Raw genomic sequence first — 12164 nt, forward strand, 5'->3', positions numbered from 1 at the left:
TCTGGTGTTGACTTCTGCTTTTAAAATATTATATATATATATATATATATATATATATATATATATATATATATGGATAGATATCTATCTATATCAATCTATCTATCTATCTGTGTGTGTGTGTGTGTGTGTGTGTGTGTGTGTGTGTGTGTGTGTATCACCCGGCCGGGTGGCTCAGTAGTTGAGCATCCACCTATGAACCAGGAGGTCACGGTTCGATTCTTGGTCAGGGCATGTGCAGGGTTGTGGGCTCGATCCCCAGTGTAGGGCAGGCAGGAGGCAGCCGATCCATGATTCTCTCTCATCACTGATGTTTCTCTCTCTCTCTCTTCGTCTATGAAACCAATAAAAATATACTTAAAAAAATAAGTCAAATTACCCAAACCCAGTAATCTAAAGGTCTTTAAAACAAACCATCTCTTCAGTGAATCAAGGAGCCGTTAGTTAAGGTCCCTCTTGTTCCCGTCCAGGGGTTGGGGTATAGAAGTCTCGGGGGGCTTTCAAGGTTGGAGGGGCCGCCATGCTGGTTTGGGGGCTGTAGCGTTGCCTGGGGCTGGGGCCCCAGGAGGGTCTGGGGGTTCAGCCAGCCTTAGGACTATAGTGCACCCCATGGGGGTGTTTGAGTTAAAGGAACTGGGCAGTTAGGGGTGTCTGCCCCTCCATGAACTGTGGTCACCTCTGGCCTGGGAGCTGAGCGCTGCAGGGAGGCAAGGGGGGCACCGGGCAGGAGGGATCTGGGGGCACATCCCGGGTCCCGAGGTCACAGGTGTCAGAGTCCCGGACCCTCCAGGCAGAGGTGGGCAGAGGGGGCGGGAGCAGGGCAGGGACGGCTGGGAGGCCCTCGCTCTGCAGCCCCGGCCCGAGCTTGGGGCCACTCGCCCTCCCGCTGTCCCTTCCTCGCCGTGTCAGAGGCTCCTGTCCTCGGACCCGGAGCGCAGTCTTGCTCCTTCCTAGCCCTGCACCTGTTACCAGCTCAGATTTCTCATCTGCAAACGGTCTAGGTTCAGGGGCCACAACAGCCGTGTCTGAGGGCCTGCCCGGTGCCGCAGGCCCCCCCCCCCCCCAGTCTTCACCCTGAGCTTGAGGTCTAGACGGGGAGGGCCCACAGGGCGCAGATGTAGTATCCATACCCCCCCCCCCCAGCAGCTCCGGAGGGGAGGCCGGGGCGGGAGGGAGGGCGCAGGTGAGCGTACTGGGCAGGTGGCCGCTGCGCTGGCGGGTTCTGCCGAGGCCTCACGTGTGAGGGGGGCCTCAGAGGCTGCCCAGCACCCTTCTGCCGCCTGGCACTGCTCCCGGGAGCCCGGGCGCACAGGTTTCTTCCCGGTTGGAAGCATGACCCGGGGAGAGCGGAGGGACCGTGGCCAGGCCCGGGGCGGGAGCGGGATGGCGGGCGGAGGCCTCCCCCGGGCCTCCCCCTCTCCTCTGAGGACGTCACCCTGCGTCGTGGCCGTAAATGCCATCTGGACAGTGACTCCCCCCGCCTCACATTTAAGTCTCCAGCCGGGCATCTCCCCGCGCTCCAGCCGCTCCAGCCGGGAGGTGCCGCCGCCTGTGGACGGCTCCCCACTGTGTCCCCCCCCCCCCCCCCCGCTTTCCAGTTACAGCTCCTCTTCCTCATCTCTCACCCCCCCCCCGCCCAGAGCCCAGCCCTGTGGGCCTCACCAGGGGTCTGTCTGCCTGCCCGCCCCCCCCACCTCCAGCCCGCCAGGCTCACCTGTGACGCCTACTCTCAGCTCCAAGCCCTCCCCCCGCAGCCCGCCCCAGCCCAGCTCCTTTCACATCAAGGAGACGGCCCTGTCCCTGGGGGACACCCTCGGGCACCCCCTCTCTGGGGGGACACCAAAGCCCCCCTGACCTCATCTCCCACAGGGGCCGTCCGTAATCTTCTCTGGTGAAATGCCTGCTTACATATTTGTCCATTCACAGCCCTGGCTGGTGTGGCCCAGTGGATAGAGCGTCAGCCCATGGACTGAAGGGTCCCGGGTTCGATTCCAGTCAAGGGCAGGTACCGTGGTTGCAGGCTCCATCCCTGTCCCTGGTTGGGCTTGTGCAGGAGGCAACCAATCGGTGTTTCTCTCACATCGATGTTTCTCTCTGTGTCTCTTCTCCCTTCCACTCTCTCTAGAAATCAATAGAAAAATATCCTCGGGGAAGGATTAACAACAACAAAAAAACATATATATTCATCCATTTACAAAACTCTTATGGAGTTCCAAGAGCGCTCCCACGTTCTGGGTCGGAGCCCTTGACCAGACACGCATGTAAACGTGCTCTCGGCCCCGCGGCTCCTCCCCTCCACGTGTGTAAGGAGAAGTTTCCTAAACTCCGGTCCAGTCTCCTCCCGCGTTCCTTCCCGGGGGCGCGTGGGGCTGCCTCTAGGAGACCTCTGCTCACTGGCGGTCAGAGCTGTTCGGCGTTTGCTCCAGGGGCTCACTCTCCGGGGCGGTAACTTTCGGACGAGGGTGCATTTTGACTTCATTTTTTTTTTTAATATATTTTATTGATTTTTTACAGAGAGGAAGGGAGAGGGATAGAAAGCTAGAAACATCGATGAGAGAGAAACATCGACCAGCTGCCTCCTGCACACCTCCTACCGGGGATGTGCCCGCAACCAAGGTACATGCCCTTGACCGGAATCGAACCTGGGACCTTTCAGTCCGCAGGCCAATGCTCTATCCACTGAGCCACACCGGTTTTGGCTTGACTTTATTTTTTAAAACAGTGCCACGTGCGGAGCCACGGTCTTCGCTTTGCTTTGGGCGTTCAGTTGCTCCAGCCCGCCTGACGGGGAGATTGTGTCCTCCCCCGGGCTGCCTTTCCAGCTTCGTCGACGATGAGACACACTCTGTCCCGGGCGTCCGTTGGTCCCTGCGCCAGCACCGCGCTGTCCTGGGGCTGTCGCTTCCCGCCGAGTCCTCGGTGTCCTTCAGAGCAGCTCTGGCTCTGGGACCCTGTGATTCCCGTCTGGGTGTGAGGGTCGGCTCGTCCGTCCCAGCCCCAAACCCTGCTGGAGGTCTGACCGGTTCGTTGACTCTCTGGTCGGTGTGGGGAGAGCTGTCATTGTGACACGCCCCGTGACACAGACCGGTCTCCCGACGTGGCCTCCCGCTGTGGTCTCTAGTTCCCCACATGTGGGCCTTACACAGCGTTCGTCAGCTTGAGTCCTAGATACTTCCCGTGTTTGAGGCTCTCATCGCTGGTATATTCTTTCACATTCCAATTTCTGATTGTGACTAGAACCCACAAATAAAACATGTTTGTGTGTGGACTTTAAGAGACCCGGCAGCCTTGCTGATTCGCTGATGTGGGGGATGGTGCCTGAGGTGCGGGGGCGCAAGGCCCCCAGACTGGGCCCGGCTGCTCCCCGCCACCGGAGTAGCCCAGAGGAGGGGGGGGGGCGGGGCGGGCAGGGTGGCACAGCCCTGCTGCCCCCGCGGGGGCTTCTGCCCGCCCGCCCCGCCCTCCTCACGAGGTTCTAACCGAGCCCGTCTGTTTCAGACTGGAAGAAGCGCTTCATCGGCATCCGGATGAGGACCATCACGCCCAGGTGGGTGTCTGGGCGACGCTCCTCCCGCTGCGCCCCTCCGGCGCTGGGCGGTGCTCAGGCCAGGCCCTCTGCCTGCCGCGCCTTCTCCCTCGGGACTTCCTCGGTGCGCCGCCTCCAGGAAGCCTCCGGGATTTCGGTTCCCGTGGCGGCCGGAGCAGATTCCCCGGCACCTGGCTAAAAACGGCAGGAAGTTCGTTTTCTCTCGGTTCCCGAAGCCGCAGTCCACAGCCAAGGTGTTGGCAGGTCCTGCTCCCTCCCGGCTCTCGTGGCTCTCGGCGTCCTTGGGCCGTGGCCGCGTCACTTCGACCCCCGCCTCTGACGTCCCGTGGCTTCTCTCCCTGCGCGTCTGTGTCCAAGCACCCCCTTCCTTCTCCCACAAAAACACCCGCTTTGGTTCCGGGCCCCCCAGGCAGGAAGGCCTCCTCTCGAGGTCCTCAACCATCACGTCCACCGCAGTCCCCGGCAGACGGGTGGGTGCCGTGGCCCCCAGGGAGACACGCGCTCCCCCACAGGCTGGAGGCGTGGGGCAGGTGCCTCCTCGCAGCGAGAGGGCAGGGCTTCCCTCCCAGTGGCCTTGGTCCATGGTGTTGGAATAGCCCAGTGGTCGGCAAACTCATTAGTCAACAGAGCCAAATACCAACAGTACAACGATTGAAATTTCTTTTGAGAGCCGAAAACCGACTTCTGCGCATGGGCCACAAGGTTTCAGTCACACTGTACGTGCGCACCCGCACGTGGTATTTTGTGGGAGAGCCACACTCAAGGGGCCAAAGAGCCGCATGTGGCTTGCGAGCTGCAGTTTGCCGACCACTGGAATAGACCATTTGTGCCGCCCCCCCCCCCCCCCCCCCCGGACCTTGACCGTGAGCTCCTTGGGAGCGAGGGCTTTGTCCGCTCATCCCTCTGCTCCGCCCCAGGACGGGGCCTGCAGCCCAGCGGGTGCCTGGGGATCCCCAGTGAGCGAGAGGAAGGAGGGAGTGGGGTGAGGGGGAGACGGGAAGGAAGGGAGCCAGGGAGGGAGGAAGAGGGTTGGAGGAGAAAGGTCACCGAGGCGGGAGCTCTGGGAAGAGCAAAGGCCTGCTGCCCCCTGCCCCTCCCCCACAGCCCCTCTGCCCCCTGCCCCCTCCCCCACAGCCCCTCTGCCCCCTGCCCCCTCCCCCAAGCCCCTCTGCCCCCTGCACCCTCCCCCACAGCCCCTCTGCCCCCTCCCCCACAGCCCCTCTGCCCCCTCCCCCACAGCCCCTCTGCCCCCTGCCCCCTCCCCCACAGCCCCTCTGCCCCCTGCACCCTCCCCCACAGCCCCTCTGCCCCCTCCCCCACAGCCCCTCTGCCCCCTCCCCCACAGCCTCTCTGCCCCCTGCACCCTCCCCCACAGCCCCTCTGCCCCCTGCACCCTCCCCCACAGCCCCTCTGCCCCCTGCACCCTCCCCCACAGCCTCTCTGCCCCTCCCCCACAGCCCCTCTGCCCCCTGCCCCACAGCCTCTCTGCCCCCTCCCCCACAGCCCCTCTGCCCCCTGCACCCTCTCCCACAGCCTCTCTGCCCCTGCCCCCTCCCCCACAGCCCCTCTGCCCCCTGCACCCTCCCCCACAGCCCCTCTGCCCCCTGCACCCTCCCCCACAGCCCCTCTGCCCCCTGCACCCTCCCCCACAGACCGCAGGACTACGCTTCCTGCTTCCACAGCTGTGCGTCCAGGGCCTAAATCCGAGGGCAATTTGTAATGGAGACCAGTTTACCTCTGATGTGTGTTCCTCTCCTTTCATGCCCATCCATCATCACACCACTCGTCAGTCGTCGGTCTCTCCATGCCATGACCACATTCACCCTCCTCCCATCTGCCCTGCACGCTCCTCCCTCCTGCCTTCTGTTCACCTATCCCGCCATCTTTTTTTTTTTTTAAATAGATTTTTACTGATCTCAGAGAGGAAGGCAGAGGGAGAGAGAGAAACATCAATGATGGGAGAGAATCATTGACCATTGCCTCCTGCACGCCCCCTACTGGGGATCGAGCCCACAACCCGGGCATGCGCCCTGACCGGGAATCAAACCGTGACCCCCTGGTTCATAGGTCGATGCTCAACCCCTGAGCCACGCCGGCCGGGCTATCCCTCCATCTTTCATCCATCTATCCGTCCATCACACCACCTGCCTAGTCTTCTGTCTGTCTGTTCCGCCATTCACCCATTGTCCTTCCTTCCTTCCTTCCGGCCATCCACCCTACCTTTCCTTCCTTTCTCTCCTCCCCCGCTTCTATCCACCACCCTCCTCTCTCCACACCCCTAATCGCCCACCTCCACTGGGTGTCTCTTGAGGAGCCCGTGGGGAGTGGGGACACAGACAGAGCCAGTGGCCGTGCGGAGAGGCGGTGGCAGGTGGGCGGTGTGGGGCCAGCGGAGTCCTGTCCGGCGGGTCGTGGGGGCGACTCCGAGGGAGCCTGGCAGCGGGTCTGTCTTTGCAGTTTGGTGGAGGAGCTAAAGGCCAACAACCCCGACTTCCCGGAGGTCAGCAGCGGGATCTACGTGCAGGAGGTGGTTCCGAACTCCCCGTCTCAGAGGTAGGCTCCCCGGGAAAGTGGGGGGGCTGGCTGGGGGGCGGCCAGACCTCCTGGGGGCCGAGGGCCCAGGCTGGCCCTGCTTCACCGGCTGGAAGGGCCGGTGGGGAGGGGGGTTGCTCTGGCCTGGCCTGTGAGCCAGGGCAGGTGGAGAGGGTGTTTCCCTCAGCGCGCTGGCCATGCCCGTCCAGGGCCTGAGTGTACCCTGGCCTCGGGGATGGAGCGTCTCCCCGAGCCTCCCATGCGCCGGCTGGCCCAGGTTTTCTGTCTTCCCATCTGCAAAATGGGCGTGTTCCTGCCTCCTCTCCCCGCCCCAGAGGCGCTGTCACATCCAGTACTAGAGGAAGGGTGACTGTTGCGACACCCTGAGCTGAGGCAGCTGCACCCTGGGCAAGCCCCGCCTCCCCGGGTGGAGGGCTCCGTGGGCATGTGGGCGGGCTGCGCGGGTGCTGGCCCCCAGCTGTCACCCGGGAGCTGGAGACAGTCCACCCCGGCTCCGGGGCTGCTCGGAGGCTGCGTCACGAGCTGGGCGGTCCACACGCATCTTCCTGGTCCCTCCTCACGGCAGCCCGGGAGGTGCAGCAGACTGCGCCTGCCCATTTCTCAGGTGGGGAGACTGAGGCTTAGAGAAGTGGCCCCTGCACGGTCACACGGCCGGCACGTGTGGGTCTTGGCACTACAGGCCAGACATCCGACCACTGCCCCGCCCTGCCCGCCCGCCCTCCGGTGGCAGGAAGGTCGCAGAGTCGAGGGCAGCAGGCAGGCCAGCGTCTCAGGAACTGTGACAGCGTCGGGGCCCGCTCCCGGGACTCGCCCCTGCAGAGCGCGCTTCCCTGCAGGGCGCGGATGGAGACCGAGGCGCTGAGGGCAGAGGCCTGGCCCGGGCTCGGGCCTCGGGGAGGAACAGACGTGTGCGTCCTGGGGTGTGAGCCTGGCGGCCAGCACGCACCTTCCCGGCGGAAACGGCTGCGCTGTCAGCGTCCTGTGCCCGGGCAGGCCCCGGGGAGGCACACTGACCACGTACCTGTCTCTTCTGCGACAGAGGGGGCATCCAGGATGGCGACATCATCGTCAAGGTCAACGGGCGGCCCCTGGCGGACTCGAGCGAGCTGCAGGAGGCCGTGCTGACCGAGTCGCCGCTGCTGCTGGAGGTGCGGCGGGGCAACGACGACCTCCTGTTCAGCATCGCCCCCGAGGTGGTCCTGTGAGGCCGCCCCTCGCGGGTCAGGACGAAGGACCGGCCGGTCCTCAGCACAGCCGGCGCCACTCCGGCCGCCCAGCGACAGAGCCACGGGCTGGGCTGGGCCGGGCCGGGGCCTGAACCCCAGCCTCAGGGGGCTCCTCCTGCTCCCGGTGCCCACGGGGCGGCCGCTGCCCCCCGGACGAGCGCTCCCGAGGCCACCGTCCCCGTCCTCGGCGTGTGATTCGATGCTGGGCAGACGAGACGCCTTTAGCCCCCAGAGCCCCACCCCCCACCGCCCTGCCTGTGCACCTCGTACCTCTGTCTGAGCTGCCCCCCTCCCCCCCCACCGCCCTCACCCACGCTCACCTCAGGGCTCAGCTCCCAAGCCCCCCGGCCCCCACGTCGAGTGACCAGGACTGCCTGCCCCGCCAGCCTGGCGCCTGTCAGGACGAGCCTGGCCCGGAGTGGGCCCCGCAGGACGTCCCCTGGCCGCCCCGTGGGCCCCCCTCCCCTGGCGGGAGAGAGGCTGGCAGGGGGAGCTGGAACCTCGGGGGGGGGAGGGTGCTGCAGGACAGAGCGCTGAGCTGATCCTGGACCCCCCGGAGCAGCAGGAGGCACGGCCGTCAGCGGGAGCGCCGGTCCGGGTGCCTGTGAGCTTTGCTGTCCAGTCGCCCGTCGCTTGCCTGTGTCTCTCTACTGTATGGAATTAAAGTTTACAAGCACATGCCCTCTCCGTCTCTGCCCCTCGGCCAGGTGCCCGGGGGCCGCGGCCGCCTGAGAAGAAGGAGCCTGGGTGTGTGTGTGTGGGGGGGGGGGGTCCGGGCAAGGCGGGGTGGCCTGGCCCCGGGGGAGAGAGCAAGCTGGGGGCAGGGCGTGAACTTGCTGGGCTGGGCCTTGGAGAGAGGTCTGCAGTCCAAGAGCAAGGTGGGGCCTCGGCTCCCGGTTCCCTGTTCCCTGCGGGCGAGGGCGAGCCCCAGGGCTTCATATGGGGGGGCAGCGTCCTACGGCGACCAGCCGCGTCCAACCGCTCACCCTCCAAAGGCCCGGCCCCACAGACCTTCCCGCTGGGCTGGGCTCAGCGTGTGGACTCGGGGTGGGTGGGTGGGGGGGATAATTCAGTCCAGAGCTCCCAGGCGGGAGGAGGAAGAAGCCAGCCGGGGTGCGGCAGGGAGCTGGCGGCCTCCGGGCCCGGGGTGACGCCCAGACCTCGGAGGAGCTGAGAGCCGCCGAGAAGCACGCCGGCCGCCCTCCTGCTCTCGCTGGCCTGGTTCCCGGGGCTGAGAGAGCTCGGGCCGAGGGGAGAGGGTCGCAGGCTCTGAGCCCAGAACCGCAGGGGACCTGGGGGGGGTGGGGCCGGCAGGGGGATCTTGGGGAGGAGGGTGGAGGTGTTGGGGAGCCCAGCGCCCGCCCAGTGAACACCAGTGGCCTCGTGCATTTCCAGCGCCCAGGCGGCCCCCCGGCTCCCGACGAGGGGGGCTGCCGTGGTGGACATGGGCTCCGTGGGGTTCAAGACCTGTCCCCCGCCAGCCACCAGCCCTGCCTGCATGGGGAGCGTGCCTCCAGCTGCTCCTCAGCTGTGCGCGGCAAAAAACAACTTTTTCAGAGCTGCCAGCTGCCACCATTGTGCAACCCTACTGGCTTTTAACGGGACTCCTCCCCGCGCCCCCCCCCCCCCCATGCCTGGGCTCACAGCCACCCGGCCTGCCTGTCCCAGAAGCTGACTAGGCAGCACCTGCAGGGAGAGGCACCCCTCTCAGCCTCGGGGCCCCTCCCTGGGCACCCGGAACCCCACAGGGACAGGCCCCGGACGGAGCGTCCCGGTCCCGTGTCCTAAAGCCCCATGGACAGAGGCGGAGACCGAGTCCCGAGAGGAGGGCGGGTCACATGTGAGCGAGGGGCCGGCCTCCAGGGGGCAGGGCGGGGCCGGGCAGACAGCTGTGGCCGCAGCTGCGCAGCACAAACATCCGCTGGGGCGGGCGTGGGGCCAGGACCTGCAGGGCCCCGTCCTGGGAGCTCAGGCCGAGGGTCAGCGTCACCGTCCGGAGCCCCCCCCCCCCCCAGCCCCCGGGATGAGTGCGTCCAGAGCAGAGTGACGGAAGGTGGACATTCTGGGTGGGTCAGAGTTCAGGGAGGCTGGGCACCTGGTACCGCCACCCTGGCCTTGAGCAGTGGGGGCCGGGGGTGGGGCACCTGCCAGCAGCTGCCTCAGCTGCGTGTCCACACAGTGTCCTGCCCACAGGGACTCTCCCCACACCCTGCGGGCAGCAGGGCGCTCAGACGAGCACCCCCACTCACAGCCCCCACGGCTGCCCTGCTCGGGTCCCGGTCGCCAGGCCCTCGGGGACCCACTGCTGCTCTCATTTCTCTCCTCCCTCCCCCCTCCCAGCCCCCACCTTTGTGCAAGCCGCTCCCCCCACCTGGACCCTCTCCCAGGCTGCCCTGACCACACCCACTGACCACACCCTCTGTGGCTGGGCTAAAAGGGGCCCCACAGGGTCTGTGTCATAACCCCCAGGACCTAGGGCGTCCCCCCACATGATCGAGGGGACCTCGCAGCCGTGGTCAGTGAAGGGTCCCCAGGTGGCCGGTCACCTGGATTCTCCGCATAACTCCCCCCCCCCCCCCCCCCCGTGCAGCCCCAGGGTCCTCGTCAGCGTGAGGCAGGAGGTCGGGGAGGAGATGTGGCGGCGAAGGAACGGGCCGGGCGATGTGGGCAGCGGGCAGAGGGACTTCCAGAGGCGGAGAGGCCGCCGTCTCCCGAAGCTTGTTAACCACTTACATTGAGATACGCAATCCAGCCCCGGCCCGTGTGGCTCAGTGGACAGAGCATCGGCCCACGGACTCTGGGCTCGACCCTGGTCAAGGGCACGTACCTCGGTTGCAGGCGGGAGGCAACCAATCGATGTGTCTCTCTCTCTCTGTCTCCCCCCTCCCTTCCACTCGCTCTAAAAGTCAATGGAAAAACTATCCTCAGGTGAGGATTAACAACAAAACAGATACGCCATCCAACGGGCACTGGCTTTGCGCAGGGCATGGGGCTAGCTGATTGTCCCCTAAGCATTTATTTCAAAGGCAATTCTTCCCTCCTTTGTCAGAAACCAAGCTCCCGCCCACCGGCATGTCTGTTCCCGATCCTTTTTGTCCTGTCTCTCCCTCTCCCTCTCCCTCTCCCTCTCCCTCTCCCTCTCCCTCTCCCTCTCCCTCTCCCTCTCCCTCTCCCTCTCCCTCTCCCTCTCCCTCTCCCTCTCCCTCTCTCTCTCCGTCTCTGCCCCAGTCCCACGCAGTCTTCACGGCTTAGCTTTGGGGAGCTTTGCTGCTCAGCACACGGGACCGTCCCCGGCACACGCTTCCCGCGGGGTTCGCCTCTTCTCGACTCCGTGGTCCTGTGAAGGTCCATCGCGCTCCACCTCCTGTGAACGGGGCCAGTCGGCACGGACGCTACAGCTGGGGGCTGAGAGAGGTGACCTACTTAGGATGTGCAGGCCACCAACACGTGAACATGGGTATCCCCCCACTTTTCTCAATTGCCATTCATTCCCCCAATAATGTTGCCTAGTGTTTTGTGTGGATAGCTTATATGTGATATTGTAAATAGTATCCTTCGCGTATTTTTTATTTTCTAACTATTGCTGGTGTTATTTCTTCTACATTTTTAAAGATTTCTCTAGACTGGTCTTCGACCTGGCAACCTTCTGAAATTCCCTGGTGATCTAACAATGGGTCTGCGGATTCTTCTGGATTTTCTACATAATCAACCCCATCACCTATAGATAATGAATCTTGTTTCTCCCTGTCCAATCCGCGTCCCTTCCTTTTGCTTTTTCTTGCCTTATTGCACTGGCGAGCACCTCTCACCCGATGGCCTGTAGAGTTAACAACAGCAGCCATCTTCGTCTTGGTCCTGACCTCAGGAGGAAAGCTTTCAACTTCTCTTAACAAAACATTTGCTGTCGGTTCTTGTCACTACCCCTCGTTGGCTTAAGAACGTTCCCTTTTATTCTCGGTTTGCTGGGCATTTTTATTACGCGTGATTACTGAACTTTTTAAAAACACGTGTTTATTGGTTTTTAGAGAGAAAGAGAAACATTGACGTGAGAGAGACACGTTGATAGGTTGCCTCCTGTCCGTACCCCGGGACGGAACCTGCAGCCTCGGTAAGTGTCCTGACCCGGGTTCGAACCCGAGACCTTTCGGTGCACGAGCTCCACCCAGCGGAGCCACCCCAGCCAGGGCGGAGTGTTGAATTTTAACAGAAGCCTTTTCTGCTTCTACTAAAAGGATTAAATGATTTCCTCCTTTGTTCTGTTCCTGTGGTAAAATCCCTTGATATGAAAGTATTTTGTCAACCGTGCATTACTGGACAAAGCCTCATTTTACGCTGAGGTATCATCCTCTTTAAGTATTTTCGTTGCTATTTTGCTTGGGATGTCGGTGTGCGTAAATGCAACAGGTCTGTAATTTCCCCTTTTCCTAATGTTTGCATGGGCGTTGGCTCCCGGATTATCCTGACCACATTTGTGACTCCGGCCGTGTTTACGCTTTTTCTGTTCTCCCGGAGAGTTTGTGCAAGACTGGCGTTATTTCTCTCATAACTGGGAAGGGGGGAGGGGGTGGGGGAAGGGGGAGAGGGACGTCGCTCGCCTGCCGGTCTGTCTGCATGCCCGCCCCCTGCAGTTGGGCCCAGTACGAAGTTGCCCTTTGACGAGATTCAGTGCTCCCCGCTCCTGGCATTTTTACTGTATTTGGGTAGGAAGCATCGATACATTGGGCCGAGCCAGGGCTGCGGAGGCCCGACCTGCTCTGTCCTCGGGAAGCCGCCGCCTCCGCCCCCGGTCCGTGGCACCCACCGCTAGAGGCGTTTCTATTTTGGTGTCTCAGAGTGGG

General features: G+C 63.4%; 1 protein-coding gene across 1 annotated transcript in view; it reads left to right on the forward strand.

Annotated features, from left to right (window-relative positions):
• The window catches only part of HTRA3 (HtrA serine peptidase 3), a 26207-nt gene extending 18205 nt beyond the window's left edge, over positions 1-8002 (forward strand). Inside the window, exons 7-9 of the mRNA XM_079769034.1 lie at positions 3499-3547; positions 6005-6100; positions 7140-8002. Of these exons, the coding sequence (XP_079625160.1) occupies positions 3499-3547; positions 6005-6100; positions 7140-7305 (311 nt within the window). The 3' untranslated portion in view covers positions 7306-8002. The remainder of the gene's footprint in view (positions 1-3498; positions 3548-6004; positions 6101-7139) is intronic.
• The last annotated feature ends 4162 nt before the right edge of the window (positions 8003-12164 follow it).

The sequence above is a fragment of the Cnephaeus nilssonii genome, assembly GCF_951640355.1.
Source record: "Cnephaeus nilssonii genome assembly, chromosome: 1".
Lineage (NCBI taxonomy): Eukaryota > Metazoa > Chordata > Mammalia > Chiroptera > Vespertilionidae > Cnephaeus > Cnephaeus nilssonii.